The sequence below is a fragment of the Sorex fumeus genome, unplaced genomic scaffold (genome assembly GCF_029834395.1).
Source record: "Sorex fumeus unplaced genomic scaffold, SorFum_2.1 ptg000018l, whole genome shotgun sequence".
NCBI lineage: Eukaryota > Metazoa > Chordata > Mammalia > Eulipotyphla > Soricidae > Sorex > Sorex fumeus.
In genome coordinates, this window is record NW_026606075.1 from 24,979,935 (window position 1) to 25,007,541 (window position 27,607).

The 27,607-nt window shown below is 48.3% G+C and overlaps 1 protein-coding gene across 2 annotated transcripts; it reads right to left on the bottom strand.

Annotated features, from left to right (window-relative positions):
* Positions 1-970: 970 nt before the first annotated feature.
* F2R (coagulation factor II thrombin receptor) lies at positions 971-25,810 on the bottom strand. 2 transcript variants are annotated; one of them, XR_008792193.1, is made up of 3 exons: positions 25,596-25,810; positions 2,026-4,818; positions 971-1,974 (listed from the first exon to the last, which is right to left on the bottom strand). XR_008792193.1 is itself a non-coding variant. In XM_056112533.1 (2 exons), the coding sequence occupies exons 1-2, from the start codon at positions 25,681-25,683 to the stop codon at positions 3,629-3,631; spliced, it is 1,278 nt and encodes a 425-aa protein (XP_055968508.1). In that variant the 5' UTR covers positions 25,684-25,810; the 3' UTR covers positions 971-3,628. The 2 variants fall into 2 exon arrangements, 1 of the variants encoding a protein (XP_055968508.1); XM_056112533.1 differs by having other exon boundaries at positions 971-4,818.
* Between the last annotated feature and the right edge of the window lie 1,797 nt (positions 25,811-27,607).

The window sequence follows — 27,607 nt, forward strand, 5'->3', positions numbered from 1 at the left end:
GAAACAGTCAGGCACAGGGTAGGAGACTCTGCCTTGTTCTCTCCCGGGAGCTGAGTGTGATAATCTCTGGATCCTGGCCGTTGTTGGAGTTACACGGCAGTTGGTGGGTGTAACTGTCTAGTTACTGGCAAGTGATGCCTATAACTCGGAAATCAAAACATCTTCTCAAAGATACAATCTTGAAATTTTTAGGGATTAAATTTTTTGGGAAACATTTATTTTAAATTCTATTTTAGGCACCATGATTTATAATACTGATAATAGCAGGTTTTCAAGAAACAAACAACCCCCAAACCAAAATACCCATTCCAACACCACATCCTCCACCAGAAAGTTCTTCCCTCTCCCATGTCCCAGTGTCCCCATACCCCCACCTCCCAATTCTCTACCCCCGACTCCCCACAGTAACATGCTTTCTGTTAAAGACCAGTTCTAGGGTCCCTCTACCTGATTTCTTCTTATCTATTCTCATGTCCCAAGCAGCTGACCCGTATGGACTAGTTACCCAGGTTCCCTTTAGTTCTAGGAGTAATGGAAGGAACCAATCAAATGATCAGGAGACAGAGGGCACTTAGCAGCTTCCTGCTATTGCTATTGATCCCTTGATCAATCCTGCCCAATTTCTTCCTTTTGTTTTTTTAAAATTTTTATTAGTGAAAACACCATGAGGTACAGTTGTAGACTTAGAAATTTTTGTGCTTGGGTTTCAATTATACAATGATCAAATACCCATCCCTCCACCAGTGCCCATTTTCCACTACCACTGATCCCAGTATCCCTCCCACCCCCCATCTCCCCATCCCACCCTGCCTTTGTGGCAGGGCATTCTCTTTTGTTCTCTCTCTCCTTTTCTGCCCATATCTCTTCGAATCACCTCCTCATTAAACACTCATCTGCAAAACTTTTAGATGGGGCCTTCCTGTCACAACCCTGAAAGAGACAGTAAAAATTTACTTTGGATACCAAGCAATCTTTCATGTTTATTAATACAAGTTACATACATTTCATAAAAACAGTGACATTGTATTTTATAGGTACAGACTGACAGTACAGTAGTAATAGTCATATTAAGTTAGAGGTATTTTAACACGGAGAACTAAATAATAACAATAAATCTCCAGAGTTGGATAAAGTGAAGTGTAATTTTTTTTTCTTTTTGGGTCACACTGGTGATGCACAGGGGTTACTCTGCACGCAGGAATTGCTCCTGGCGGTGCTTAGGGGACCATATGGGATGCTGGGAATTGGTTGGGCTGCATTGCAAGGCAAACGCCCTACCTGCTGTGCTATCACTCCAGTCCCCAAATTTTTTTAAAATCAAAGCTAAGTCCTACTTATGATTCATACTTATATGTAAATTATTTTATGGTAGCTGGAAATAGTTTGCTCTTTTAAATAAATATTTGCCTTGCAAGTTTTTACTAGTTTGTGTGTGTTTAAAACGATTTATTTCAATCTAATTTTATTTTTTCCCCTTTTTGTTATTTGGGGAAGGGGTTGGGCAGGTTAGGACACCCACAATGGTGCTCAGGGCTTACTCCTGGCTCTCAGCTCAGAAATCACTCTTGGTGAGGCACCGGGAACGATACGTGATGCTCAAGATGAACCAGTGACAGGTATGCAGAAGGCAAGCACCTTAAGCTCTCTACATTGTCCATCTAGTTTTCAAATTATTTGTTAAATACATGAGGATACTGTCTTGGGTTAAAAAATGTTCTTCAAATTATCTCATAATTCTTAAGAAAGCTGAATAAAAAGTATAAAGTAATTTTCTTACTTTTTTTTTTTTGGTGGGGGCAGGGTTTGGACCACACCTAGCCATGCCCTGGAGCGACTGCCCCTTGGTACTGCTGGGAGACCATATACAGTGCCAGAGATCTAACCAGGGACAGTCACATGCAAGGCAAGTCACTTTACCACTATACCTAGCCAAACTATAGGATAATTTTTATAGATTTCAAATTCAATTTTCTACTAATACTTTTAATCAGGGCAAATTGATGAACAACAGGAGGACAGTGCTACAGTCTACTTTTAATCAGATTGACATAATTGATTTAAAAAAAATCCTCATTTGAGTGATCCTCAAACCACTAATAACCATTTATAATTGAATAGCATTCACTAAATATAGGTGGAATGACTAAATTTTATGGCTTTTTTTGGGCGGGGTCATATCTGGCAATGCTTAGGGGTTAGTCCTGGCTCTACACTTAGGAATTACTCCCGGTGGTGCTTGGGGGAGCATATGGGATGCCAGGGGGAAACCTGGGTGGGCTGCATGCAAGGAAAATGCCCTACCCACTGTACCACTGCTCTGGCCCCTGGCTAAATTTTAGATATAGTTTTTAAATTATGTTTTCTTCTCTGGTTAAAACCACAGGAATCAGTAACCCACATGTTCAAAATTGTCAACAGTCAGGCCAAGAGGTCTGAAATATGCATGTGGACATCTGACTAAAAACATTTTTTATATTATATTTATTGTACTAATCTCACCCTCTGTGTCCCAGTGTACTCTGTTCTTCATGAGGGCAGCTCTGCACCTTATTCCATGCCCAGTGAAGATGAGGAATATTCTGATGAGGGTGGGCCTTCAAGGGAGCAAGAAAGCACGTGGCAGGTCTGGATGTGTCCATGAGAAGGAAAACTGCTGGAAATGAAACACTTTTCCAGTCTGAAAAGTGGGTCATTTTACAGTCATTCAAGTTGGATCTTTCTGTATTTGCCATCTTCTGGGAAACTGCCGCCTGTCTCGCCAAGTTCTAAAAAGCATCATCCATTCAGAGTCAGCTCCTGAGGGGCTCCCCCAGGAGGAATAAGTTGCTGTGGGGGTGCAGATGCCCTGCTCACTGGGAGGCTCCAGTGCAGGGGTCCCACACGGCCCTGCCTTGGGCCCCTTGCTTGGAGTCTTTCTTCCAGGGGCGATTTACTAGGAAAGTCAACCTAAGGTCCCCCATGAGATGGATGCTTTGTTCTATATATACACCGTGTAAAACAGCAAAAATTGCTCTCCATATCCTGTTTCCATAATTTCAAGAACTCAATCACTGATATATTTAAAATGAAAAAATCATGTTTTTCTGCAAAGAATATTGTCTTCTCCCTCAATAACTTAAACACTGCCACTGAAGGTTTTCAAAATACATATATTTGCAGAAGCTATATGAGTCCAAGCTACAGAATCCCTCCCTACTGATTAGCGTTTTCAGATATTAAACTTCACCAACTTAAACTCTGTATGAAATCAAAGAATCAGAGTTTTTTCCTACAACGGTGCGGGCAAATAAGAGGGTGGCAAAGTGCCTGGTCTAAACCGCAATGTGAACAATTCAAGGGTATACATACACCTATTTATACATCACATTTATGTAGAAAATAAGCAACTACGTATATCAGAAATGGTATGAGTTATTATGGTGGCACTGACAATCCTCTCTGCTTTCTATAGCTGCTATGTTTTCTTATAACCAATGAATATATATATGCTTATTGGAGGCATGCATGACATATATTTGCTGTTATAGGTGGTGAAGCAAATACTTTTTTGGCAGAGACTAGCAGGATCTTCATAATTCATTTCTCCCCCCACAGTCTCCTCTTTCTAACTCACCAGCAGAGTCATTTCCTAAGTTAACAGCTTCTTATAAATGCTGTTATTCAGGTTACTAGAGCAGGTATCCATCTTACTAGCCATCAGCTGACCGCTGCTGTTGTAACTGCTAGGGTCAGAACTTTCTTTGCAGCACAAGATACTGTAGAGGTACCTCTGGCAATCGGAGGAAGCATAATAGTAAACCAAGGGATCAATGCAACAGCTGATGCTGCTAACACAGACACACAAAAGGTAGGCGAAGTAGGCAGTCTCCGCGGTGGCATGCAGAGAGAAAAAGGAGTAATGCAGAATCAGGAGGATGTTGGTGGGTCCAAAGCAGACGATGAAGATGCAGAAGACAGCAGCTGACAAGAACAAGGCGCGGGACTTCTTGGTCCGGTTGGGAACCGTGGAAGAGCTCAGGCAGCGAATGATAGACACGTAACAGACGGAGGAAATGATCAGCGGCACAAAAAAGAAGATAGCGGAGAAGGCAGAGAAGTAATAGGTGTAATAGCCCTCGAGCACAGACTCGCTGAGCACATCGTGGCAGGTGGTGATGTTGAGTCCCGGGACTTTGAGAGTCTGTTCCTTGAGGAGCAGCGGCACCACCCCGGCCACAGCCACGGCCCAGATGGCCACGCAGGTGAAGGAAGCCCTGCCCAGCGTGCGCCAGGAGAGGGACTGCATGGGGTACACCACGGCCAGAAAGCGGTCGATGCTGATGACAGTCATGAGCAGGATGGAGGCGTACATGTTGCAGTAGAAGGCGGCCGTGACGAAGCGGCACATCTCGGACCCGAACTTCCAATCACTTCCCGAAAAGTAGTAGCTTATCTTGAAGGGCAGCACACACACAAAGAGCACGTCAGCCGTGGCCAGGTGTAGCATGTACACCACTGCGGGCTTCTGGACCTTCATTTTCAGGACAAACACCACGATGGCCATGACATTCAGAGGGAGGCTGATGACAAACACGCCAGTATAGACGGAGGGGATGAAGCGCGTCAGCCAGGTGCTGGTGAGGTACCCCGAGGCGGCATTGGAGATGAAGGGAGCTGGCTCTTTCCCGAGAGCACTGCTTATGTTGAAGCTCGTTCTGGCTGGGAACCTGCTTTCATTTTTCTCCTCATAGGCATCCAGTGGGATAGATTCAAATTGATCTTCAGAATTCCGGAATATAAACGAGCGGGGATCAAGAGTTGCAAGGGGCTTTGTTGACTCTGAAAAAGGGAAAAAAAATGTGAATTAGACAAAAGAGACAAGTAAAGAGTAATGCTCCATTTTTGTTTTTCAATTGTATCTGGTATCCTTGCATGCAAAGCATATTTTCCAGCCCTTCAGCTACTTCCCTGATCCCTGTCTTTATCTTTTCTTTTTGGGGGGAGGTCTGGTGGGGTGGGGAGAGTGCTCAGGGATCACTCCTGGAGGAGCTCTGGGGACCACATGTAGTTCTGGGAACAGAGTCAAGGATTGACTGTATGCAAAGAAAGCAACTTAACCCTCTATACTATTGCTCCTGCGGCCAACACCCATCCCTTTTTTCTCATTCCTCCTCTAAGAGTGTAGGGCAAATGCAGGTGATGCACAAGTGGGTTACAGACTAGACTGGGGAATGTGCTAACTCAAAATGTTCACTCTATTTTGGCATAAGCAAACGTCTTCCAAATTTGCTCCTCAGAGGGGGTTCTCTTATCTCTCACCCAATAAAAAATTACACATGGAAAGTTGGGGGCATGTCTTTGAGCTCTGGAGCTAGAGGTATACTCAAGGAAAATCCAAAGGTTGCCTCTGCAATGGCCAGTAGCGGGCACCAGCATCTACTCTTGCTGTAGGATGCCCCCAGTCTCTCATCACACACACAAACCACAGTTCCTCGGGTTATCCTCACACTTGAGCACACAGCACTTAGCACCTCACTCTTCCTGCATCTTTCCTTAGCAGGGGAGGGCAGCTTCTGATGGTCACAGTTGATGGCATTTCCCAGCCCAGTTCCCGAATGCGGCAAGCATCGAGGCAGATGCCAAACCAGCTGAACACAATCCAAAGTCAAAGGCACAGCTGCAGATTGAGCTTTATAAGTCTCTACCACCCCAAATACCCATTTGAAATGTTCATGAAATGAACCCAACATTTAGCCACATCTAACAAGGAGTTTTGTTAAAATTTAGCCATGGCAGAGACTGGGACAAAGAAGTACTGGGAAGTTGAGCAGGGGATAAGCCTAGTAGTTTAAGGGGAAGGGGAAAGGTGTCTGTCTTTGGGGGTGTTTATAATAAAGACTGGACTTACAGGTGTTGTTAGGCTTGGTGAGATAGGACAGTGCTTAAGGCACGTGCCCTGCATATGGCCGACCACGGTGACAGCATGCATCCTGAGCACAGAGCCAGAAGTAGGCCCTGAGAAGCACCAGGGGTGACCCGAACCCTACCACCCACTCATTTTCAGAATAAGATAGGAAGTGATGCTATAGGAGTTGAATATTAGCCAGAAGTAGGATAAATATGGTGGATTTTCAAACTTTCAGTTTTATTCACTGTTGAAACTCATACTGCAAACAAGAAACTTCCAGAGAGAGGCCTGATGCAATAAAAGGGCTAGTTCTGCTTCTGCGAGGAGTCTGACTCGATCCAGCCACTTCTCGGAGTAGAGCTGCAAACCTCCTGTCCCAAATCAACCACCGGAAGGGTTGTAGGCCAACAACAAGGTGGTGGCAGGTGGGGGAGTGGGTGACAAGGAGGGGAGAAGGATGATATCATGGTGAGTTTATTTCTTTTAGTGTTCTGTTAGCTTGAGGGAGGGCTTTAATAATTTTAGTTGTGGAGCTATAAAAATGACTACACCTTAGAAAACAAAGTCTTTTTGTTTGTTTGCTGGGTTTTGTTTTGTTTGCTTGCCCTCTAGCTACTTTTCAGCTCACAATTTAAAATCATTCAATAGAAGAAGCAGGGAAGTATCACTTTGCCTCTTGAAAGAAATAATATAACATAGGGCAACCAACCCCAAGAGGACCCAAATGTTAATTTCAGAGGTTGAAATTAACAGATAAGAATTTTAAACTGTGTAATTACACATTTGCAATTATGCTCCATGAAGTAAGGCAGTTCACTGAAATGAATACACAACAAAATCACAAATCATCCTGTTATTCGTCGATTGCCTCGAGCAGGCCCCAGTAACGTCTCTTTCATCCTAACCCTGAGATTATATTCAAGGCGCTTTAGGAGAATGAGACCCATCATTGTTACTGGTATTTGGCATATTGGGTACGCCACGGGGAGTTTGCCAGACTCTGCCATGTGGGCAGGCTACATTCAATAGCCTGCCAGTTTGTCCAAAGTAGGAATGAGATAATAAGATGTCATAATAAGATGTCTCCTGCCCCCATGCCTGGCTGCCCTCTCCGGGGCCCCTTGGAGGGGAGCGGGTTGAGCTTTGTATTAAGAAATGAATACAAAGAGGATGAAATACTGGCAAAGAAACCAACTAATGGTGATTCTAGAACTGATATCTACTTCCCACATGAAGAACAAAGCTAGACTAGTGTCAAGGAAGAGGCAGTAGAACAGGGCCTGAGAGTGAGAAAATGGAGTTCAAACTACCTCTGCAAATTCATGAGTGGGCCTCTGGCAGGAGATATGCCACAGGGAAAGGACAAAGGTCTGAGTACTTCTATGTCTAGGTTGCTTGGCAAAGATTCTTCCTAATTATTAACTGTCCTTTCTGTTTCACCATTCTCTCTTATTTATCTTTGAATCCCAAAACAGAACCCTGGCAGGTGCATGCTAAATTAGGTTTTATTTTTTATTTTTTTATTTTTGGGTCACACCTAGCGATGCATAGGGGTTACTCCTGGCTCTGCACTCAGGAATTACCCCTGGTGGTGTTCAGGGGACCATATAAGATGCTGGGAATCACACCCAGGTCGGCCGCGTGCAAGGCAAACACCCTACCCGCTGTTATCACTCCAGTCCCTAAATTAGGTTTTTTATGTAAAAAAAAATGCTAATACAGGGGCCGTAAATAGTTTAGCAGGAAGGTTGCCTGCTTGCAAGTGGCTGACCTATTTTGATCCTTGACATCCCATATGGCCTCCCAACTCAGGAGTGATTCCTGAGTGCAGAGCCAGGAGTAAGTCCTGAGCACCAATGGGCGTGGATCCAAAACAAAGAAAAAGTGACATAAGGCAGAGAGATAATACATGCTTCGCATCTTACTGTAACTCCTGGCAGTTCCTTAGGCATTACTTGGGTAGCCCAGGTAATCCTTGGCACCTCTGGGCCCTCACAGGCATCCTGTGGCCCTTGCATTAAATTAAGTCTCAGGTCTGGTTGACTGAGAATCACCAAGATGAGTCCCAAACCTTCTGAGCACTTTTTGAGAGTCCCCCTAGCCCCACAAAATAAAATGATGATGTGGGGTCTGGGGGAGAGCAGGGAGAAGGGAAGGGAAGAGGGCGGGGGGAGGGGGGAGAGAAAGAAAGAGAGAGAGAGAGAGAGAGAAAGAGAGAGAGAGAGAGAGAGAGAGAGTGCTCAAGGCAGTGGAGTGCATGTTTTGCTTTGCAGGAGGTTCGAGTTCAATTTGCGGCACCACATGGTCCCCCCAAATACCTGTGGCCCCTAAACATGGATATAAACCAAAAATAAAAACGCTTATGTAGAAGAGCCCAAAAATAACACAATTACTATTTTCTGCAGTTTTAGAAAACCCATCCAGATGGAGGTTGGGTTTGTATGCATGCATGCATGCACGTATGGACACACACACACCCACACACACACGATTCAAAGCACCATCTAAAGCAGTGGTACATTTTGAAAAAGACTGACTACTTAGAACTAAACTTTAGATACTATCACTTGTTCTTAAATTACAATTGTCATTGGGCTATATTTAGAACTTTGGCAAAAACTACTCCTTTCCCCTTCCTTACTTCCTTCCTTCCTTCCTTCCTTCCTTCCAATTTTGGGCCACATCCGGCAATGCTCAGGGGATACTCCTGGCTTTGTGCTTAGGAATCACTTCTGGTGATGGTGGGGGACCATATGGATACTAGGGATTGAACCCGGATTGGCCATGTACAAGGCAAATACCCTACCTGCTCTGACCTATTTTCAAAATGTCTTCCCGGTCTTGGCTTCCTGGGGAAGTTTGGTGTCACTGTCAATGTCACTGTCCTCTGGTTGTTCATCGATTTGCTTGATCGGGCCCAGTAATGTCTCCATCGTGAGACTTGTTGTTACTGTATTTGGCATATTGAATACTTCATGGGTAGCTTGCCAGGCTTTGCCATGCGGGTGAGATACTCTCGGTAGCTTGCCGGGCTCTCTGAGAGGGGCGGAGGAACCGAACCTGGCTCGGCCGGGTGCAAGGTGAACACCCTGCTGCTGTGCTATTGCTCCAGCCCATTTCAAAATGTCTTCCCAGTCTTGGCCTCCTGGGGAAGTTTGGTGTGTATGACAAAAACATAGTCCCCACTGAAACAAAAAAACATTTGCAGGCTACGGCACAGAAAGAAGGCAAAAGCATCCACCAGTAAATCTCATTGCTTCAGATAGGGCCTCCTAAATTTATTTGACCTACTCACCCCTTTTTCAAAAAGTACTTGGCCCCTAAGAAACCTATGTTCTTTTTTCTTTAGCTTTTTGGGTCACACCCAGCAATACACAGGGGCTACTCCTGGGATGCTGGGAATCGAACCCAGGTCAAGCTGCATACAAGGCAAATGCCCTCCCCGCTATGCTATCACTCAAGCCCCAGAAATCTACCTTCTTTAAGCAAAGTAAGTAAAGGCCCTCCCGTTGATCATCGATTTGCTCGAGCGGGCCCAGTAACGTCTCCATTGGAGACTTTGTTGTTACTGTGTCTGGCATATCGAATACTCTCGGTAGCTTGCTGGGCTCTCCGAGAGGTCGAACTCGGGTCGGCCATGTTGGCTGCGTGCAAGGCAGACGCCCTACCCGCTGTGCTATCGCTCCAGCCCGAGTTCGATTCCTCCGCCCCTCTCGGAGAGCCCAGCAAGCTATCGAGAGTATTCGATATGCCAAACACAGTAACAACAAAGTCTCCAGTGGAGATGTTACTGGGCCTGCTCGAGCAACTCTTTAAGCAAACAAACAGAAAATTCCCCCTTATTGCATTAAGAAGCTACAGCTGTGCTCCCCATCATTTCAGTGCCCCCTGAAGGGAAGTGGGGGGGTATCATTCACATTGGAAAAGACCAGTCTAAGGTGTCATCTTCCTTCAATGACGTACAGGATTGATATACTTTTTTGTTTTTAAATGGAATTAAAGAATATAAGCACACAAAAAAATTCTTTTTTAAATATATGTCATCAAAGGGACTGGAGTGATAGCACAGTGGGTAGGGCGTTTGCCTTGCATGCATCTGACCCGGATTCGATTCCTTCCTCCCTCTCGGAGAGCCCGGCAAGCTACTGAGAGTATCTCACCCACACGGCCAAGCCTGGCAAGCTACCTGTGACGTATTCGATATGCCAAAAATAGTAACAAGTCTCACAATTGCTGTGAGACATTACTGGTGCCCGCTCGAGCAAATCAATGAACAATGGGAGGACAGTGCTGTACTGCTACATCATCAAAGAAAGAATAAAACCAATTCCAGGTGGCCAGCAGTGGCCAAGCTTGCTCATTCATACCCCCAGGCTGAAATGTGAGTTTGAACAGTTTGCTTTTCCTGCACTACCAGCACGCCTTGGAGGTCAAGGAGAAAGCGCCCATGCATGGGTGCCAGAAGTTTTGTAATTCATCCGTGTTTTGGTTGCTGAGCTATGGTTTCACGACAACAACAAAAGCGAAGGACGGGAAATCAGTTCTCAGACTTCTTGTTAGGTTCTATTAATTTAGATTTCTCTCGATGGCTCGTTTTGGTTGTGTGTGTTTGGCCTTCCTTTGTTTCTGCTGCACCTGGCAGTGCTCAGGGAATCAAACGAGGGATCAGCCCAGGCCCCCTGCATGCAAACACACCTGCCCGCTGAGTTCTCTCTCTTTCACTGGCACCTAAGCTTGTTTTGCTACTGAATATGGCATATCGCTAAGGAGCTTATATATGAACTCACTTAATCACTTAATCACTTAACTTCCCGTTAGTCGTCGATTTGCTCGAGCGGGCGCCAGTAACGTCTCCATTTGTCCCTGTCGCGTGCTAGTGTAGCCCAATGGCATCTCTTCGCTCCGGGAACATGGAGGGCCTCAAACCGATCGTTCATGATCTTGACAAAGAAGTCTGACCATCTGGTAGGTGGGCGGCCACGCGGTCTCTTGACATCCCGTGGAATCCAATCAGTAACAGCTCTAGTCCAACGGTCGTCTTTAAATCTCATTACGTGACCAGCCCATCTGATTTTCGACACCTTGGCAAATGAGACAGCGTCCCTGATCCTTGATCGTCGACGGATGTCAGAACTCCGGATTCGTTCTCTCATTTGAGTGAAACGTGATATTCCAAGCATAGCTCTTTCTATTCTTCTTTGGGAGACCTGAATGGCGTTCTCATCTTGTTTGCGTAGGGCCCAGGTCTCTGAGGCATATGTTAATGCAGGAAGAACAGTGGAATCAAAGAGATGTGCCCGGAGCCAGAGGTTCTTCGTCCTCTTAGCTATTTCTTCGACGTTCTTGAAGGCGTTCCAAGCCGCTCTCTTCCTCCTGCGCAGCTCGGGTGCCAGGTCATTTGTCATGTTGACCTCTCGACCTAGGTACACATAGCTGTTGCATTCGGAGATGGTCGTTCCATTGAGAGCGAATGGGGCGTCAGGAACAAGGCTGTTTCTCATAAACATTGTCTTCGTAAGATTCAGCTGTAGTCCTACCTTTCCACACTCACGGTTAAAGTCGGCCAGCATTTGTGCCGCTTGGCTGATGTTTGGTGTTACTAAAACAATGTCATCAGCAAAGCGGAGGTGGTGTAGTTGCCGACCATCTATCTTCACTCCCATTCCTTCCCATTCCAGTCGTCGCATGATGTTCTCGAGGGTGGCACTGAAGAGTTTTGGTGAAATGGTATCACCCTGCCGCACCCCTCTCTTGACATCAACGATCACTTCTTTGTAGAATGGTGAGATCCTGGTAGTGAATCCGCAATACAGCTCACGGAGGATCCTGATGTATTGGGCTTGAATGCCCTGATTGGCTAGGGCTTCAATGACCGCTTCCGTCTCAACAGAATCAAAGGCCTTCTTTAAATCAATGAACGTTAAGCAGAGCGGCATCTTGAACTCCCGAGAAACCTCAATGAGTTTGGTTATCGTGTGGATATGGTCGATGGTGCTGAATCCTTTGCGGAACCCTGCTTGCTCACATGGTTGTCCTTCATCTAGTGTTCTGCCAATCCTATTCAGGATGACTCGAGTGAACAACTTGTAGATGACAGACAATAGGCAGATCGGGCGATAGTTGCCAATGTCATGGATGTCTCCCTTCTTGAACAGGGATACAAGGGATCGAATTGTGCACAGGAGACCCACCCTACCCAGATAAATACCCCACTGGCAGACTTCCACTCTCGACACTACTTCCACTACCCAGCCGTCGCCACACTCCAGGACGCTTTCCGGACCCGCGCGGCAGCTCCGGCCGAGACCCACGCACAACTGAAGACCCACAGAACAAGGTAAGCGGAACTCTCTGAGACCTTGGACTCCAGGCTTGCCGGACCCAGGGACAGAGCTTCTCTGCTTGCTCCCACCACCACAGGTGACAAAGGGATTCTAATCAGGAGCCCCACCCTACCCTGCCCTGTCTGCTTCCATCAACCACCCAGGGATCGAATTGTGCACAGGAGACCCACCCTACCCAGATAAATACCCCACTGGCAGACTTCCACTCTCGACACTACTTCCACTACCCAGCCGTCGCCACACTCCAGGACGCTTTCCGGACCCGCGCGGCAGCTCCGGCCGAGACCCACGCACAACTGAAGACCCACAGAACAAGGTAAGCGGAACTCTCTGAGACCTTGGACTCCAGGCTTGCCGGACCCAGGGACAGAGCTTCTCTGCTTGCTCCCACCACCACAGGTGACAAAGGGATTCTAATCAGGAGCCCCACCCTACCCTGCCCTGTCTGCTTCCATCAACCACCCAGGGATCGAATTGTGCACAGGAGACCCACCCTACCCAGATAAATACCCCACTGGCAGACTTCCACTCTCGACACTACTTCCACTACCCAGCCGTCGCCACACTCCAGGACGCTTTCCGGACCCGCGCGGCAGCTCCGGCCGAGACCCACGCACAACTGAAGACCCACAGAACAAGGTAAGCGGAACTCTCTGAGACCTTGGACTCCAGGCTTGCCGGACCCAGGGACAGAGCTTCTCTGCTTGCTCCCACCACCACAGGTGACAAAGGGATTCTAATCAGGAGCCCCACCCTACCCTGCCCTGTCTGCTTCCATCAACCACCCAGGGATCGAATTGTGCACAGGAGACCCACCCTACCCAGATAAATACCCCACTGGCAGACTTCCACTCTCGACACTACTTCCACTACCCAGCCGTCGCCACACTCCAGGACGCTTTCCGGACCCGCGCGGCCGCAAGCGGCCGCGCGACACATCATAAGACACTAAATACCTGTCTTCTGGAATTGTCGTACCATATTTGATAGGGTTCAAATATGGTAACACCTACAAGGGGGATTAGAGGTCACCCCAAAAGCCTCTATACCTCTCGGAAAGACTGGCAAGCTACCGAGAGTATTCCGCCCGCACGGAAGAGCCTGGCAAGCTATCCGCTGTGTATTCGATATATGAACTCATTCTCTGGAAATCGAAAGAACTTAGTTAGGCAGCAGGTCTTTTTTGTTTGTTTTTTTTGTTCTGCCTTTGACCAGATGGAGCCTGGAAGCCGAGTGGTGATGCTCTTTCTAGTTCCCTTGTGTTTGTGGGGTGTAGGCCATGTCAGCCTTGCTCTAACTCAGTTCTGCCGTCTGGGGTGCATGTGTCTTCCATCAAATTCACAAAGCGGAAGTCCCAGGACCTGACTCACAGCCCCGCACAGGGCAGAGCTGGCTGAAAGCGCCCTGTGCTGGGCGCTTCCAATGGGTGAGTCAAAGTGACAGATGACAGAGAAAGATGATGATGATGATTATGGAAAAATATCGGGCTCGCCCTAAAGCAGCAGTGATCTCCCAAGGCTCCCGAGGGTCTGCAGATGAAAACACTTTTTCCCAAGCCAACAACCCACGTTCCTGAATAACTGGCTACAGCTGGGGTGACGGCACAACTAGTGCAGTCAGTGCAGGCTTTGCATGAGGAAGGTACAGCACTGCATGGCCCCTGGCTACCACTGGCAGTGGTCCCAAGCCCCAAGCCAGGAGCAGTCTCTCAGCACTGCTGAGAACGGCCCAAGAATACTCCCCACATCCCCATCAGAGGAAAAAAAAATTGCTGACAGTTTCCAAAGCCTAGATCTGCACAGGAAATAGATTTTTTTAAAAAGTCCTTGAATATCTTTAATGGATATTTGGGTCAGGTCAGAAAGATTCTGGGGTCCATCTGCGGGACTCCCACCCTCCAAAGGTGTCACTATCCATCACCAAAATAAAAGGTGGAAATCCATGGAAACATGTAAAAGCCTCAGTAGATATCCAGAGCCATGAGCTCGTAACCATAAACAAAGGAAAAAAAAACCCCTGGGTGGTCATTCAGAGGACACGAGGACTCCAGTCTAAAAACTGGTAAAGGCGGGGCTGGAGAGATAGTATGGTGGGTAGGGCACTTGTCTGGCAAGTGGTAGACCCAGGTACAATCTCTAGCATCCTGAGGGCCACTAGGAGTAATTCTTTTTTTTTTTTAATAGTCCAGGAGTCTCTTTATTTTTTTTTTGCTTTTTCATTGTTTTTATTGTTAATGATTTTAACAGTTCATAAGTGATTTATGTTTTGTATATAATATATTAATATGTAAAACAATGCTGACAGCCTATCAGTAAACGATGGCATGGTAACACTAAATCCATAGAAACATTCACAGTTATTTTTTTAAAGAGACTGGCCTTTGCTCCAAATTGCATTGTCATTAGTGTAGTCATTATTATAACCGGACACTAGGAGTAATTCTTGAGTGCAGGGTTAGGAGTAGTCCCTGAGTACCACCAGGTTTGGCTCCAAAACTAAGTGAAAAAAAAAAAACTGGTAAAGGCAAGATTCTGCTGCCTTTTCTCTATAGACTATATTACAGGGAAACCAAGAGCCAGTGAGGCTCAGCTCTGTAATAATTCCAGCTAATAAATGCAGAAAGAACAGACTTAGGAAAACCGTTTTCTGCTATCCCTGCAGAAATAATGGCTCCCATTCAGTGATCATCGGTGGCTGCTCAAAAACATCAGGTGAATCGTTCATGGGAACACACTTGGCGTTGGCTAGAGGTGGACACCTTGAGTCATCAGGAGATTTCAGAGAGGGGCAGACTTGAGAGGAGGGGACAGGAAATACACACAGCAGTGCGGCAGGGTAAGGACTGCCAAAACCCAGACCTGAATCGGGTCAGGTTTCCACGTGCACCTGACAGACAGCCTAGGGCTCCTCACACACTCAATTAGCCACAGGTTAGAGCCACCAGTTCCAGTCTGCGAGCAAGTCTGAGACAGGGCCCAGGGCTCTGAACAGGAAGGAAACAAGCCAACCTGAAAAGGCTTTCTTTAGACACAACCGAGAAAACAGAACAAGCAGTATTAGGTGATTTTGAAGAAACTTTTCCTTTTGCTTAAGTATTCTAATCCTATTGTAGATAATGTGAAAGAAAGTTCTTTTCTCTAAGAATATCCTGATTTGTGGCTGGAGTGATAGCACAGCGGGTAGGGCGTTTGCTCTGTACATGGCCAACGTGGCTGACCCGGCCGACCTGAGTTTGATTCCTACACCACTCTTGGAGAGCCCGGCAAGCTACCAAGAATATCTCGCCTGCATGGCAGAGCCTGGCAAGCTTCCCATGGTGTATTCGATATGCCAAAAACAGTAACAACAAGTCTCACAATGGAGATGTTACTGGGCCCGCTTGAGCAAATTGATGAACAATGGGAGGACAGTGCTATCCTGATTTGTGAATAAAATAATATGATAACTTTGATTTGATTTAAATCTATCTGATTGGAGGAGAAAGAAAGGAAGGGTATAGGTTAAAACAAGACATGGGAATGGTGGATCAGAGCACCACCACAGTATAGCAGGTAGGGTATTTGCACACGACAGACCTGGGTTCAATCCCCAGCATCCCACATGGTCCCCTGAGCACTGTAAGGAGTGATTCCTGAGTGAAGAGCAAGGAGTAACTCCTCAGCATCACCAGGTGTGACCCCAAAAAGCAAAAAAAAAAAGACGTGGGGTGGGGCAGAGAGAGACAGAGTACAGGGCTTAAGGGGGCATTGCCTTTCATGCCACCAATTCTCATTTGATTCCCAGCACGGCATATGGTTCCCAAACATTGCCAGGAGTGATCCCTGAGTACTAATGTGCCTTCCCCATACCCAGGACCAAAATATGGGAGTAATTATACTATTCAAATTTTCCATAACAGAAAGCAATGCAAAATGTCTGTGTACGTGCATATTTATTTACCACTAAGACTATCGAATGTAGCCTGCCCACAGGGCAGAGTCTGGCAAACTCCCCGTGGCGTACCAAATATGCCAAATACCAGTAACAATGATGGGTCTCATTCTCCTAAAGAGCTGTGAATATAATCTCAGGGCTAGGATGAAAGAGACGTTACTGGGGCCTGCTCGAGGCAATCGACGATTAACAGGATGATGAAATGAAATGAAATGAAATGAAAGACTAAGTGGAGCTGGAGAGATAGCACAGGGGTTAAGGTGATTGCTTTCATATGGCCTGACCCTGGTTCAATCCCTGCTACCACACAGTCAGACACCTGAGCACTGCTGTGAGCACCTCTTAACACCTCAAGCTGGAGCCCAAACTGCCCTCCTAAAAAATAAGGGCAAGGATTCTTATTTTTCTGCGTTCTGTGTCAGTTTTGGAAACTTGCAAGCCGTATTAACACAGTTTTCTATATTTGGAGAACTTGATTAACAATTCCTTAAACATTCCCCCCCCCCCATAATAAAAAGAGGAATTGATATATGAAAAGCAGTAACATTTGTTGGAGATGCAGCCAGTAGGGAACTTGCCTGGTACAGTCCCCTGAGTCTTGCCAGCAGAGATCCCTGAGCACAGAGCCAAGAGTAAGCCCTGAGCACAGTTGCTGTGGCCGAAAAACCAAAAGAAAAAAAGAAAAAAGACTTGAACTTCAAGAGTGTCCTTTTCTCTAAGCATTTTACCGAGTGAAACGAATCTACCCCTTTCAAACTCCAGCAGGAAGTGCAGGGTTTGTGAAGGGCAAACTGGGGTGACAATTCCCAAGGCTGTGCCCTCCTGGGCATGCAGGGTCACTGCTAACCTTGCTGACACACCCCCCAACCCCCAACTCACAGAGGCGGGTAGTCAAAGGCAAGGCAGAAAAACAAAGTCTTGAAAACACTGTTCCAGAGGGGCAGAAGCAAAAGCCGCATGTGAACAAAGATCGCTGTTGCAGAACAACCGGAAGCAAGGAGAGGCGTATCTGGGTGACAAGCAATGGTGGGAAGGAGAGATGGGCATCAGTAGTTGCCTCTCCACCCCATCGGCACCAGGTTTCAGCTGGAAACCAAACCATGGAGGAAGCGGGAGAGCAGAGTCCAGGGACAGGCAAAGAAAAACATAGCCAGAACCATTAAGGGCTGCTTGCTCAGTGGGGGCTGGGGCAATAGCACAGCGGGTAGGGCATCTGCCTTGCACACGGCCGACCCAGGTTCGAATCCCAGCATCCTGTATGGTCCCCTGAGCACCGCCAGGAGTAATTCCTGAGTGCAGAGCCAGGAGTAACCCCTGAGCATCTCCAGGTGTGACACCCCCCAAAAAAAGCAATAAATAAATAAATAAATAAAAGTCTGCTTGCTCAAAGTTGCTGCGGGCAGGCAGAGAGAGAGAGAGAGGGTTAGAAGGAAGTGTGTTGGTGTGTGTTTGTGTGTGTGTGTGTGTGTGTGTGTTGGGGGGGAAGGTGTGAGGAGGGGTGCACATGCCTGGAGTTTTTTTGTTTTTTTGGTTTTGTTTTGCTTTTTGGGTCATACCCAGCGATGCTCAGGGGTTACTCCTGGCTCTGCACTCGGGAATCACTTCTGGCCGTGCTTGGGGGACCATAGGGGATGCCGAGGATTGAACCCAGGTCAGTTGTGTGCAAGGCAAAAGCCCTACCCGCTGTGCTATGGCTCCGGCCCTGGAGTTTTGGTAGAACACGTGAGTTCAGGACATGTAGGGTGAGGACACAAGCAGTCTCGTCGCTCTTCAGCCTCTCCGGGAATGACCCCCTGCCCTGGCTCTCCTGCTCCTCCAGGCCTGTTCTCCACCAAACATATGGGCCCTGAGTGCTGCTTCCTGTGTCTGCGGTGCACCCCTCTCCTAGACCAGGTGCTAAGGGGGACACCCGATGCACAGGAAGGAAGTTAAGGGTTGGGGATGTGGCTTAGTGGTAGATCTTATGCCCAACATGTGTGAGACTGAGGGTTTAATTCCGAGCACTGCAAAATTTTAAAAAATTGAAGAAAGAGGAAAATAATTTTTTTCCCCAATCTCTACCCAATTTCTCCTAGTACTAAGCTGTTTCCATCCCAACTCCACCTAGCCTATACACCTCGACTCAGTCAAACTGGGCTCTGGATAGGACCAAGGTGACAAAAGGTACTTTCCAGAAAGTGTAACTCAGGAGGCTCATGGTCGCTGCACCAGCTGATGGCAGAGATTTGCTAGTGGTGATAAAAGCCATCTGCAGGACAGACTTCCAAGTAAGGGGAGTGCGCAGAGAACATGGGGACATACATGCTGGGTTTGGCTGCTGTTTGTTAAAGTTGTTTCCTATCTATCCACACACTGAGTGTATCCAGGTGTACTTAATGCACACCTACACCAGACTGTGTCACAAAATAAAGGATATTTTCTGGGTGTTGGGGTTTCCCAGCAGTGGAACCAGGGTCCTGAACCAGGGTCATGGCTAGTGCAGCCACATAAAAGGCTAGTGTTTAACCCCCTGCACAAACTCTTTAATAAGACTCAAAGCTCAATCCTTCCACCTTCAGAGGTAACAGGACTGGCAGTGCTCAGAGGCCGATGACTCCATGCTTGAAACTGGGACCCAAAGGCCACCCTGGAGTGCTAGAAGGCCATGCAGCACCAGGGGTCGCCCTTGAGGTCTCCATGCATGCCCACCCTTTGGGCTCTCTCCCCATCCCTAAGGTATGTTTCTCACAGAACTTACTTGGGTCAACAAAGTAGAAACTGAAAAACACTCAGCAATACATTGACTCGACTTCTGATTTTAATTTACCTCCGGCTTGAAACAGAAATTGCCTACCCAATGGCCTTTATTCAAGTTAAATAAGTCAATAATAAGCACATTTTCACAAGTAAGGTTGAGTTCTTCAGAAATTCACCCTCTCCCCTTACCCCCAGTGGGGCGAAGCCCAGGCCTCATACAAGCAGGCAGCCACTAACCCTTCGCATCCTCTCTCTCTTCCCTGCTCATGGCCTTTTATTTACTTTTTGTTGCTTGGCCCACACTGGCAATGTGCAGGGCTCATTTTTGACTTCGTGCTCAAGCTTTCTGGGGATGGAATTGGGGTTAGCCAAGTCCAAGGCAAGAGCCTCATCCCTATACTATCACTCTGGTCCCTGTAATGACCTTTATTTATGCATTTTTTGGTTCTGGGGCCACACCTGGTTACGCTTAGGGTTTCTCCTGGCTCTATGCTCAGGGATCAAACCTGACAGTGTTCAGGGACCGTTATGTGCTGGGAATCAAGCCCACATTGACCACGTACAAAGAAAGCATTTTAGCCACTAAACCCTCTCTCCAGCACCTTTTAAATGGCAAAACATGGTGCAAAACATGGTGGGATGGAGGAAAATGAGGCCCTGAAGTCAGTGGGTTACTCCAAGCACCACTGCAAGATCAGAGTGGGAGTGGGAATTAGGGGGGAAGAGGAAGTTCATCCCGGGTAAGAACAAGTTTAGCCTGCAGAGAACATGTTACAGGGCTACAGTTCTAGGACCCCTTAAAAAAATCCAAAAACAAAAATCCACCAAAGAGAGAAAAAAACCTGCAAACAATAAAAATGAACAGAAAGTCCTGACTAAACTTTGTGACCACTGAAACTCCAGTACCAGCACCACAGTCAAATAGAAACCAGTACAGGGCACACGAGATAGTACAGCGGGCAGGGCGCTAGCCTTCCACCCCTGGCATCACACTCCTAGGCCACCAGGAGTGATCCCTGAGCACAGAGCCAGGAATAAGCCCTGAACAGCACTGGGTATGGCCCCCAAACCTGAATAAATCAGCCAAAAGAAACAAAGGCCTGCTTTCCTGCACCTCTTCTCAGCAGTCTCTGGAACAAAGAAGTCATCTAAGACTCATGAAGAACAAGTTAGGGGGTGTTTCCCGGCCACATACTGTGTGAAGACCCTGTTACAAGGAATGAGAGCATAAGGGACTCCCAAAAAACAGAGTTGCTTGGTGGCTGCCAGTGCTGTGCGCCCAAGGAGAATGGAGCTTCCTCTGGGGAGGATGAAATATTTGGGGGATCGGGGATGACTCAGAGGCTGAGAGCGCCTTCCTTGTAAGAGTGAGGCGGCAAGTCCTTCCCTGGTGGGCACAGCCCTGGTGGCTCTGCTGTCGGAGAACCCTGACAATAAAGTGTGGGAGCTTTGGGGTACTTGTGCCCTTTACTGAGGTTTGCAGCGAACCCCTCAGCTCCAGGGTCCAAGCACAGCAAGTAAAGGTGCAAGAGCCTGAGTTCCCAGTGAGCACCAGAGCATACAGTGTGTGTGTGTGTGTGTGTGTGTGTGTGTGTGTGTGTGTGTGTGTGCAGCTCGCACCACCACACAGTCACAGCAAACGGAGGGGAAGCAGGGAAAGAAAGATCTAGCAGAGTGGTAGTGGGAAAACATTGAACTAAAGGCCACTAAGCTCTATACTTTTACTTGTCTACTTTTGTTTTTGTTTTTGGACACACCCACAGTGCTCAGGTCTTACTCCAGGCTCTGTGTTCAGGGATCACTGCAGGTGAGGTTCAGGTGACCATATGGGGTACCAATGAATCTGGCTTGGATTGCATGTAAGGCAAATGCCTTACCTCCAGCCCTAAACTACATACTTTTTTTTCTTTTTTGGGTCAAACCTGGCAATGCACAGGGATTACTCCTGGCGGTGCTCGGGGGACGATATGGGATGCTGGAAATCGAACCTGGGTTGGCTGCGTGCAGGGCAAATGTCCCACCTGCTGTGCTGTTGCTCCGACCCCTAAACTATATACTTTTAAAAGGTTCTCCGTTGGGTAAATGCTATCTCATCTTACTTAATTTTCTTTATTTACCTTAGGTCTGGGGACCACAGCCTGGAGTGCTGGAAGGTCAAGCAGCATCAGGGGTCACCCTTGAGGTCTCCATGCGTGCCCACTCTTTGGGTAGTCTGGTTCTTGGGCATCACTCCCAGACATGCTTGGAGTGCATGCAAAGCTCAGTCCTTTGGGCCACCTTCCCAGCCATTACCTCATTTAGAAATACAACCAGGGAGCACAGCCATAGTACAGGGGTGATAGTGCTTCCTCCACAACTGGCAGATCCTAGTTCAATTTCCGGCACCTTGTAGTGCCCTGAGCATGGCAGGGTATAATTCTGGAGGCCCCTGATTCCCACTGGGGTGGCCCAGGAACCCCAGTGCCCAGCACTGGACTGTTGGGTTCTCACTGATGGCCGGCAAGACTGGCCAAGAACTATTAAGGGGGTCCCTGGGCTTCCTGTATACTATTGCGGAAATGACACCAACACCCTCTCCCCCCAAAAAGAGAAAAATATAATCAGCTATGGGACAGGTACTCTGTGTGCCCTGGTGAGGCGAGTAAAAAAAAAAAACATCAGAAACCTAGAGACACTATGTTGGTCCTGGAATTTCATCTCATGGAGCAGCTGGGCTCCAGTTTGTGAGGGGGATGGGAATGAAGGGACCAAGGAAAGATGGGAGCCAGGAAAGGCACGGGGAAGGAAACCCGGCAGAGCATCTGGGGGAAAGAGCAGATTCACATCTGCTGGGCTCATAGCACCCAATCTACTACTAGAGTGAGCCAAAAAATGCTGAAGCAGAAAGATGGAGGCCAAAGGGCCAGTGGGAGGAAGGGAAATAGCAGAGACTATTCCTGAGAAAAAGCCAGATGCCTCCTACAGAAAAAAATTCTTTATAAAAGGAAGTAGTGGCCAAATTAGGAAAAAACCCACTTTCTTAGAATGGCCTACAAAAATAACGCCAGAGGGCTAATATAGGACCATCGGTAAGGCACTTGCTTGCCTTGCAGGAAGCTAACCCTGGTTTGATCCTTAGAACCCCATAGGGTCTCCCTGAGCTCTGCCTTTGTCATCCTTTGATCACAGCCAGGTATGGTCCCCAAACCAAAAATAAATAAATGAATAAAGCCAAAGTCACTGAGGAATGAATGAATGGCAGAGCGTGAAAGAGGAGGAAAGGAGAGTAGAAACAGATTCATTTAGATAAACATTGCAGGAATGACATTACTTGCTATGGTGATTCATTAAAAAAAATGAACAAGATTAAAAAAATAAAAAAAGGAAACAGTTAAACTTGAATAAAAAGACATCACTTGCTGGATCATAAGATTTAAAGAGATTTCTAGTCAGCTTAGAGCAGACCCACTCTTCAGTTTTGTCTTTTCTTTTGGTTTCAGACTCCAGTTCTTGGTAACAGCTCATCAATTCACAGAATCACAAGGAAGATGCTCTTCAACGCCTTCCTATGTCCTGCCAGCAAAAGGCAAGGCAGGATACCACAGCCCAGGCTCTAGAGACAATCCTCATGGGCTCGGCCTCACCTACCAAACAAAGGAATACACTTTAATCTCTGGGGCTTCTTGGGAATGTGTGGGGAAGGTTTCTGGTCTACGCAGGGTGGCTGAGAAAGCTGGACCTTAGGAAAGAGAGAGGTCTGTGGTCACAGGCCAGAGCCTCTGTGTTAACTGAACTGAATAATTCTGGGTCACCTGAAAAACAGGGATGACATCAATGGCCTTCAGGGAGGAGATATCCGAGAACACAGGCAGCTCTGAGAACACAGGCAGCCAGCTTCAGCAGGCCTAGGGCAACCGGCACAGAGGGGCAGTGGGCAGTGCCTGAGCAGGTGGACACCTGGCCCTGAGGAGAGGCAGGGGCTGAGGAAACACTGTCCTGGGGGAGGAATCTGGGGCTGCAGGGCCACAAGTGTCAAAAGGCTAAAATCATTACCCCAGAGTCCACTCACAACCCTGTTTCACTTGAGAAACGTTTGCATGACCCTTGATTTCTTGTGAGATTTTTGCATGATCCAGGATATGCAGGTCTGTAAACCAGGTATACACAAAAAATATTTACCAATAATATATCTTTTTAAATGGTTATTATTTTTGTTCTGCAGTCACAACCAGCAGTGCTCAGGAATGACTACCCCCGAATCTGTGCTCAGGAATGACCCCTGACAGTGCTCAGAAGACCATGCATGGTGCCAGGGATTTGAACGAGGTTCATGGCTGCTACAGCCACATACAAGGCTGGCGTTTTAACCCCCTGTACTAACTCAAAGGCCCTTCAGCGCTTCTTGAATCCTTCCATCCTTCAGAGCCTTATAAAACAATTTTCGAGTTATGCTTGTAGTTTATTCTTGGCATAACTGACATAGAACATTGTCTATAATGATCTGGTCGACACCCAATTTACACGCATCACTTCTTGTATCCTGGGCATCACATTTAAGTCTCTGGACAAAGGTAAATTAATGGCTCCATGAGTGAATATTGACTCCTGGAATAAACAGAAGTTTGCAAACTTAGCCAGGGAGATAAGAGACCCCCTAAAGAAACAGTGCAGAAAATTCCCCAGAGAGTGGGGACAAAAAGTCCTGAAGAGTACGGAGGTGGGCAGGGCCCAGCCTAAGGTGGGAGAGAGGGTGTCCCTCAGGCCGGGGTGCCTCGCAGCCCCTCTTATCACAGAGAGCTGGTTGTGACTGGTGTGTTTAAAACTGCTGGTGTGTGGTGATACAAAAAAGGAGACCTATTTTTTTTTTTAAGTGATTTTGAACTCTGTAAAGCCAGTTACAGCTCTCTCTCTCTCCGGCACTGGCACGAAGAATTTGGGTCCATGCAATCTGAGCTTTCGTTTTAGAAGCAGAATGAAGTGGAGTAAATACTCCCCGACCAAGGTCTGGGAGAGGGCAATGAGGTCATCTTCTGAGACTCTGCTGTTGGCCTGGGCCAACAGGGAAGGTACCACCGAGGGCACTGGCTTTCCTGTTCCTTGTCTGGCCTCTCTCTCTCCCTCCCAAAGCAGATCCAGAAGTCAGTTGGGGATAATTAGCCAGTGTTTGCTCAATTATCTTTATGGCCTGGTCAGAGTTGTGTACCATAGCACACACTGGTGGCACTCCCGAGGAAGCAGGGCACCACGCAGTATTGGCCTTAAATATATTCCCCGAAGGTGGCCCAAATTCTTCAGGGGTACACTGGGATGACAGGAGTCCACAGAGACACCACCTGCATACCCCAATCCTTCCCATACTCCCCTCCCCCATCTGAACTGCAAGGATTTGTATGCTCAAGAGCTGGCCCCCAAAGTAAAATCCCAAAGTGTGATCTGACATGGCCTATCACTGACTGCAATTTGGCAGTTTTTCACTGTTTCCTTGAAGACCCCAAGAGATAAAGCACCTCACATGCAAGTGGGCTTAGTTGCGGCAAAACTTTGCTATTCATTTGGAGGCTCTTAACTGTCCCCAAAGCAACAAATTTGAAACTCAACTGTGAGTGCAAGAAGGAGCACTGAGAAAATGTCTTTGTCGCCTCTTAATCTTGAAGCATCCACGCTAAGATCAGCATGGAAGCAATACAGGGAGCACAATCTTCCACTGATAAGAAAACCAGGCAGTATTTATTTCTGCATGGAAAATGAAAAAAGCGGCTCAAGTGCAAACACTAGCTGACTCTATAAAGAAGGGAACAAGCAGTTTGGGCCCTTCCTTAATAGCGCCTTTATAAGAACAATAGATGGTTTGCTTTGGAAGAGAGGTTGGAAAATACGTTTATTTGCTCTAGCAGACAGATATTTAAAAATACAGCATTACTGGGAACATAACTTTGGGGAGCGGCTTCCTCCTTGTAGCTAGCCCTTACCTAAAAATAGGAGTCTGGGGGACTGGGCTCCTCCTCCTGGTGGAGAAGTTTTTCCTCAACCCTCCGGGACCTGGGTAGGGAACGGGAAGGAGGGTTGGGGGAAGGTCCTAGGAAACTTAGAAAACTTCCCAGTAACCGCTGTGACCCTGGCTTCCCACACTCCACCTCCTGCACCTTCACTGCTCAATGGGCCACGGCGCTGAACTTTTTCCACACTTTGTCCGCCCCGTCAAACGTGCAAGGAAAACAATTTCAACAAAGCCTGCGTGGGAGCGGTTCTCCCCTTGTCTAGTGCAAAGACCGGGACGTTTACTAATGGAGAAACGCGGGGTCTTTGCTTTTAGGAACGATAAGTGGCCCTGGGCGAAACGGGGCACGCCGCGAATGCCAGCCGGGTTGCTGCAGGCTTCCCCCAGGAAAACCCGACACCCCTTTCCCCGGGTCACCGGCCGGCTGCGGCCTCCAAACCTGAGTCTAGCCGACGGCGGGGGGAGCGCGCCAAGGGGTACGGGAGTGCGGATGCTCCACCTGGAGAGGAGCCCTGGAGAAAATTGGGGCAGAGGGAGCGGTCGGCACCCCACACCCCGGACTCGGAAAGGAGAGGCCAGCGTACCCCATTGAACACCCCCCCCGCCCCACAACACACACACACACACACACACACACACACACACACACACCACTGCGAACTTTCTCCTAGGGGGCCAGCGGCGGTCCGGGAGGGCACGCCCGGGAGGCAGCTCTCACCTGGCTTGCGGTTTCGAACGCGGGCACCCAGCAGCGGGCCGCACAGGCTGAGCCCCGCGGCCACGAGCAGCAGCCGCCGCGGTCCCATTGTCCCGAGGCTGGACGCGGCGCGGCCGGGCAGGGGCGGCTCGGCGGGCGCGGCGCCGGGTTCCCGCTCCCGGGCGCTCCCGGGCGGGCCGTGCGGGCCGGCCGAGCGCGGGCTGCGGCGGGCAGGAGGACGCGGAGGCTGCGGGGGGCCCAGGTGGCGGGCGGATCTGGCTGCGTTTGGCGGGGCGGGGGCGTGCACGGGGGCGGGCCCGGGGCCCGGCAGGCCGAGCGAGGGGCGCGGGTAAGGGCGCCCCCCGGCGCGCAACGTGCGCCTCGACACGGGCACCGCCAGCCGCCGGCCGCCCCGGCCGCGCGCAGCAAATCAGACGCCCGGGGTGGAGAGGGGGGCGGGCACCGCGACCCCTCGGTCGCCGCTCGAGCTGGGCGCCCCGGCCCCCTCGCTCTGCTCCGGGTGCCCGCACCCACCCAAACCAGTTTTCCCTCCGAGCACCGTTGACTTGCGAAGCTTCCCGGTGACTCAGTCTGGAGCTGGGCCCTTGAGCCGAGGTCTCCCACTTTCCTCCAGGGGTGCAAAGACGCTAGCAGAGGGGAACCCAGGATCCAGGATCCAGGATCCAGGATCCAGGGGATGCGTCCCGGAATGCACGGGACCTCCCCACCGAGCGCCTGCACCCCGTTAGGGAACTGGACTCTGAGCTGTAAGTTGCAAAATGACTTAGGGAATGTGGACTGAAAACTCTTCTGTACCCACAGGAATGACCCCAGAGAACGGGGAGGTCTTATATGTACAAAGAATTATTTTGTTTTGGGGCCACACCCGGCGGTGCTCAGGGCTCACTCTTAGCGGGTTTGGAGGACTATATGGGATGCCCACGATTGAACCGGGGAAGACAAGTACCCTGCCCATTGTACCATCGCACTGGTCCCTAGGCAGAATTCTTGACAGTTTTTATTTAAAAAAGAAAGAAAGAAAGAAAGAAAGAAAGAAAGAAAGAAAGAAAGAAAGAAAGAAAGAAAGAAAGAGGAAAGAAAGAAAGAAAGAAAGAAAGAAAGAAAGAAAGAAAGAAAGGGAAAGAAAGAAAGAAAGAAAGAAAGAAAGGGAAAGAAAGAAAGAAAGGGAAAGAAAGAAAGAAAGAAAGAAAGAAAGAAAGAAAGAAAGAAAGAAAGAAAGAAAGGAAAAAAGGGAAAAGGATTGTCTCTAAGTTAGACCTGCGTGTATCGGGCACTGGTTATTTTCACGGTCACGCTGCGAGTGGAACTAAGCATCACAGTTTCTCCTCCCGTCTCTCGGACGCGTCTGTCGTCTTTTCCCGTGGAGCAGAGAAGCTCCTTTGTCACTGGAACTCGGTGCTGGCCACGCCCCCCGCAGAACTCGGGAGCCTGCAGAAAAAGGGGCGCGCCGAGGGCTGTGTCCCTGGAACTTCCAAGGGACGCTGGTCCGGAGGGGACAGGGGCACCCCGCGCGCACTGGTCTGCCGAGGGGATTAGCACGCAGCTCGCGTGGCCCCGAAACCATATCTGGGTTTCAGACCGCGACCGGAATTGAGCCCCCTCCAGGCGTCGTTTCCAGGAAAACTTCACCCGCAGCCTTTTCTGGACTCAGACGCACGAATGTGTGTGTTCCGCATGCTCTGGCTGATAAACTGGTCAAGGTTTTCAGAGCCTTGTTGGAAGGGAATTTCATGCTGGCCGTGTCAGTCCCCAAAAAGAACCCGGTGGGGCCCGTCAGCAGCGCAGCGACGTCGTGGACATAGAAGACTCCCAGTAAATTTCTAGATCATCTATCAAAGTCATTTTTAAAAAAATTATTCCTTTCCAGTTCTCGGAGGAGTACGTACACAAGAATATGTGTAAACTGTTAAAACGACCCATTTCTCGGCTGTTGGTACATTATATGACTGAAACCCAATCATGAGCAACTTTGTTACTGTGTATCTCAGGGTGATTAAATTAAAAAAAAATTT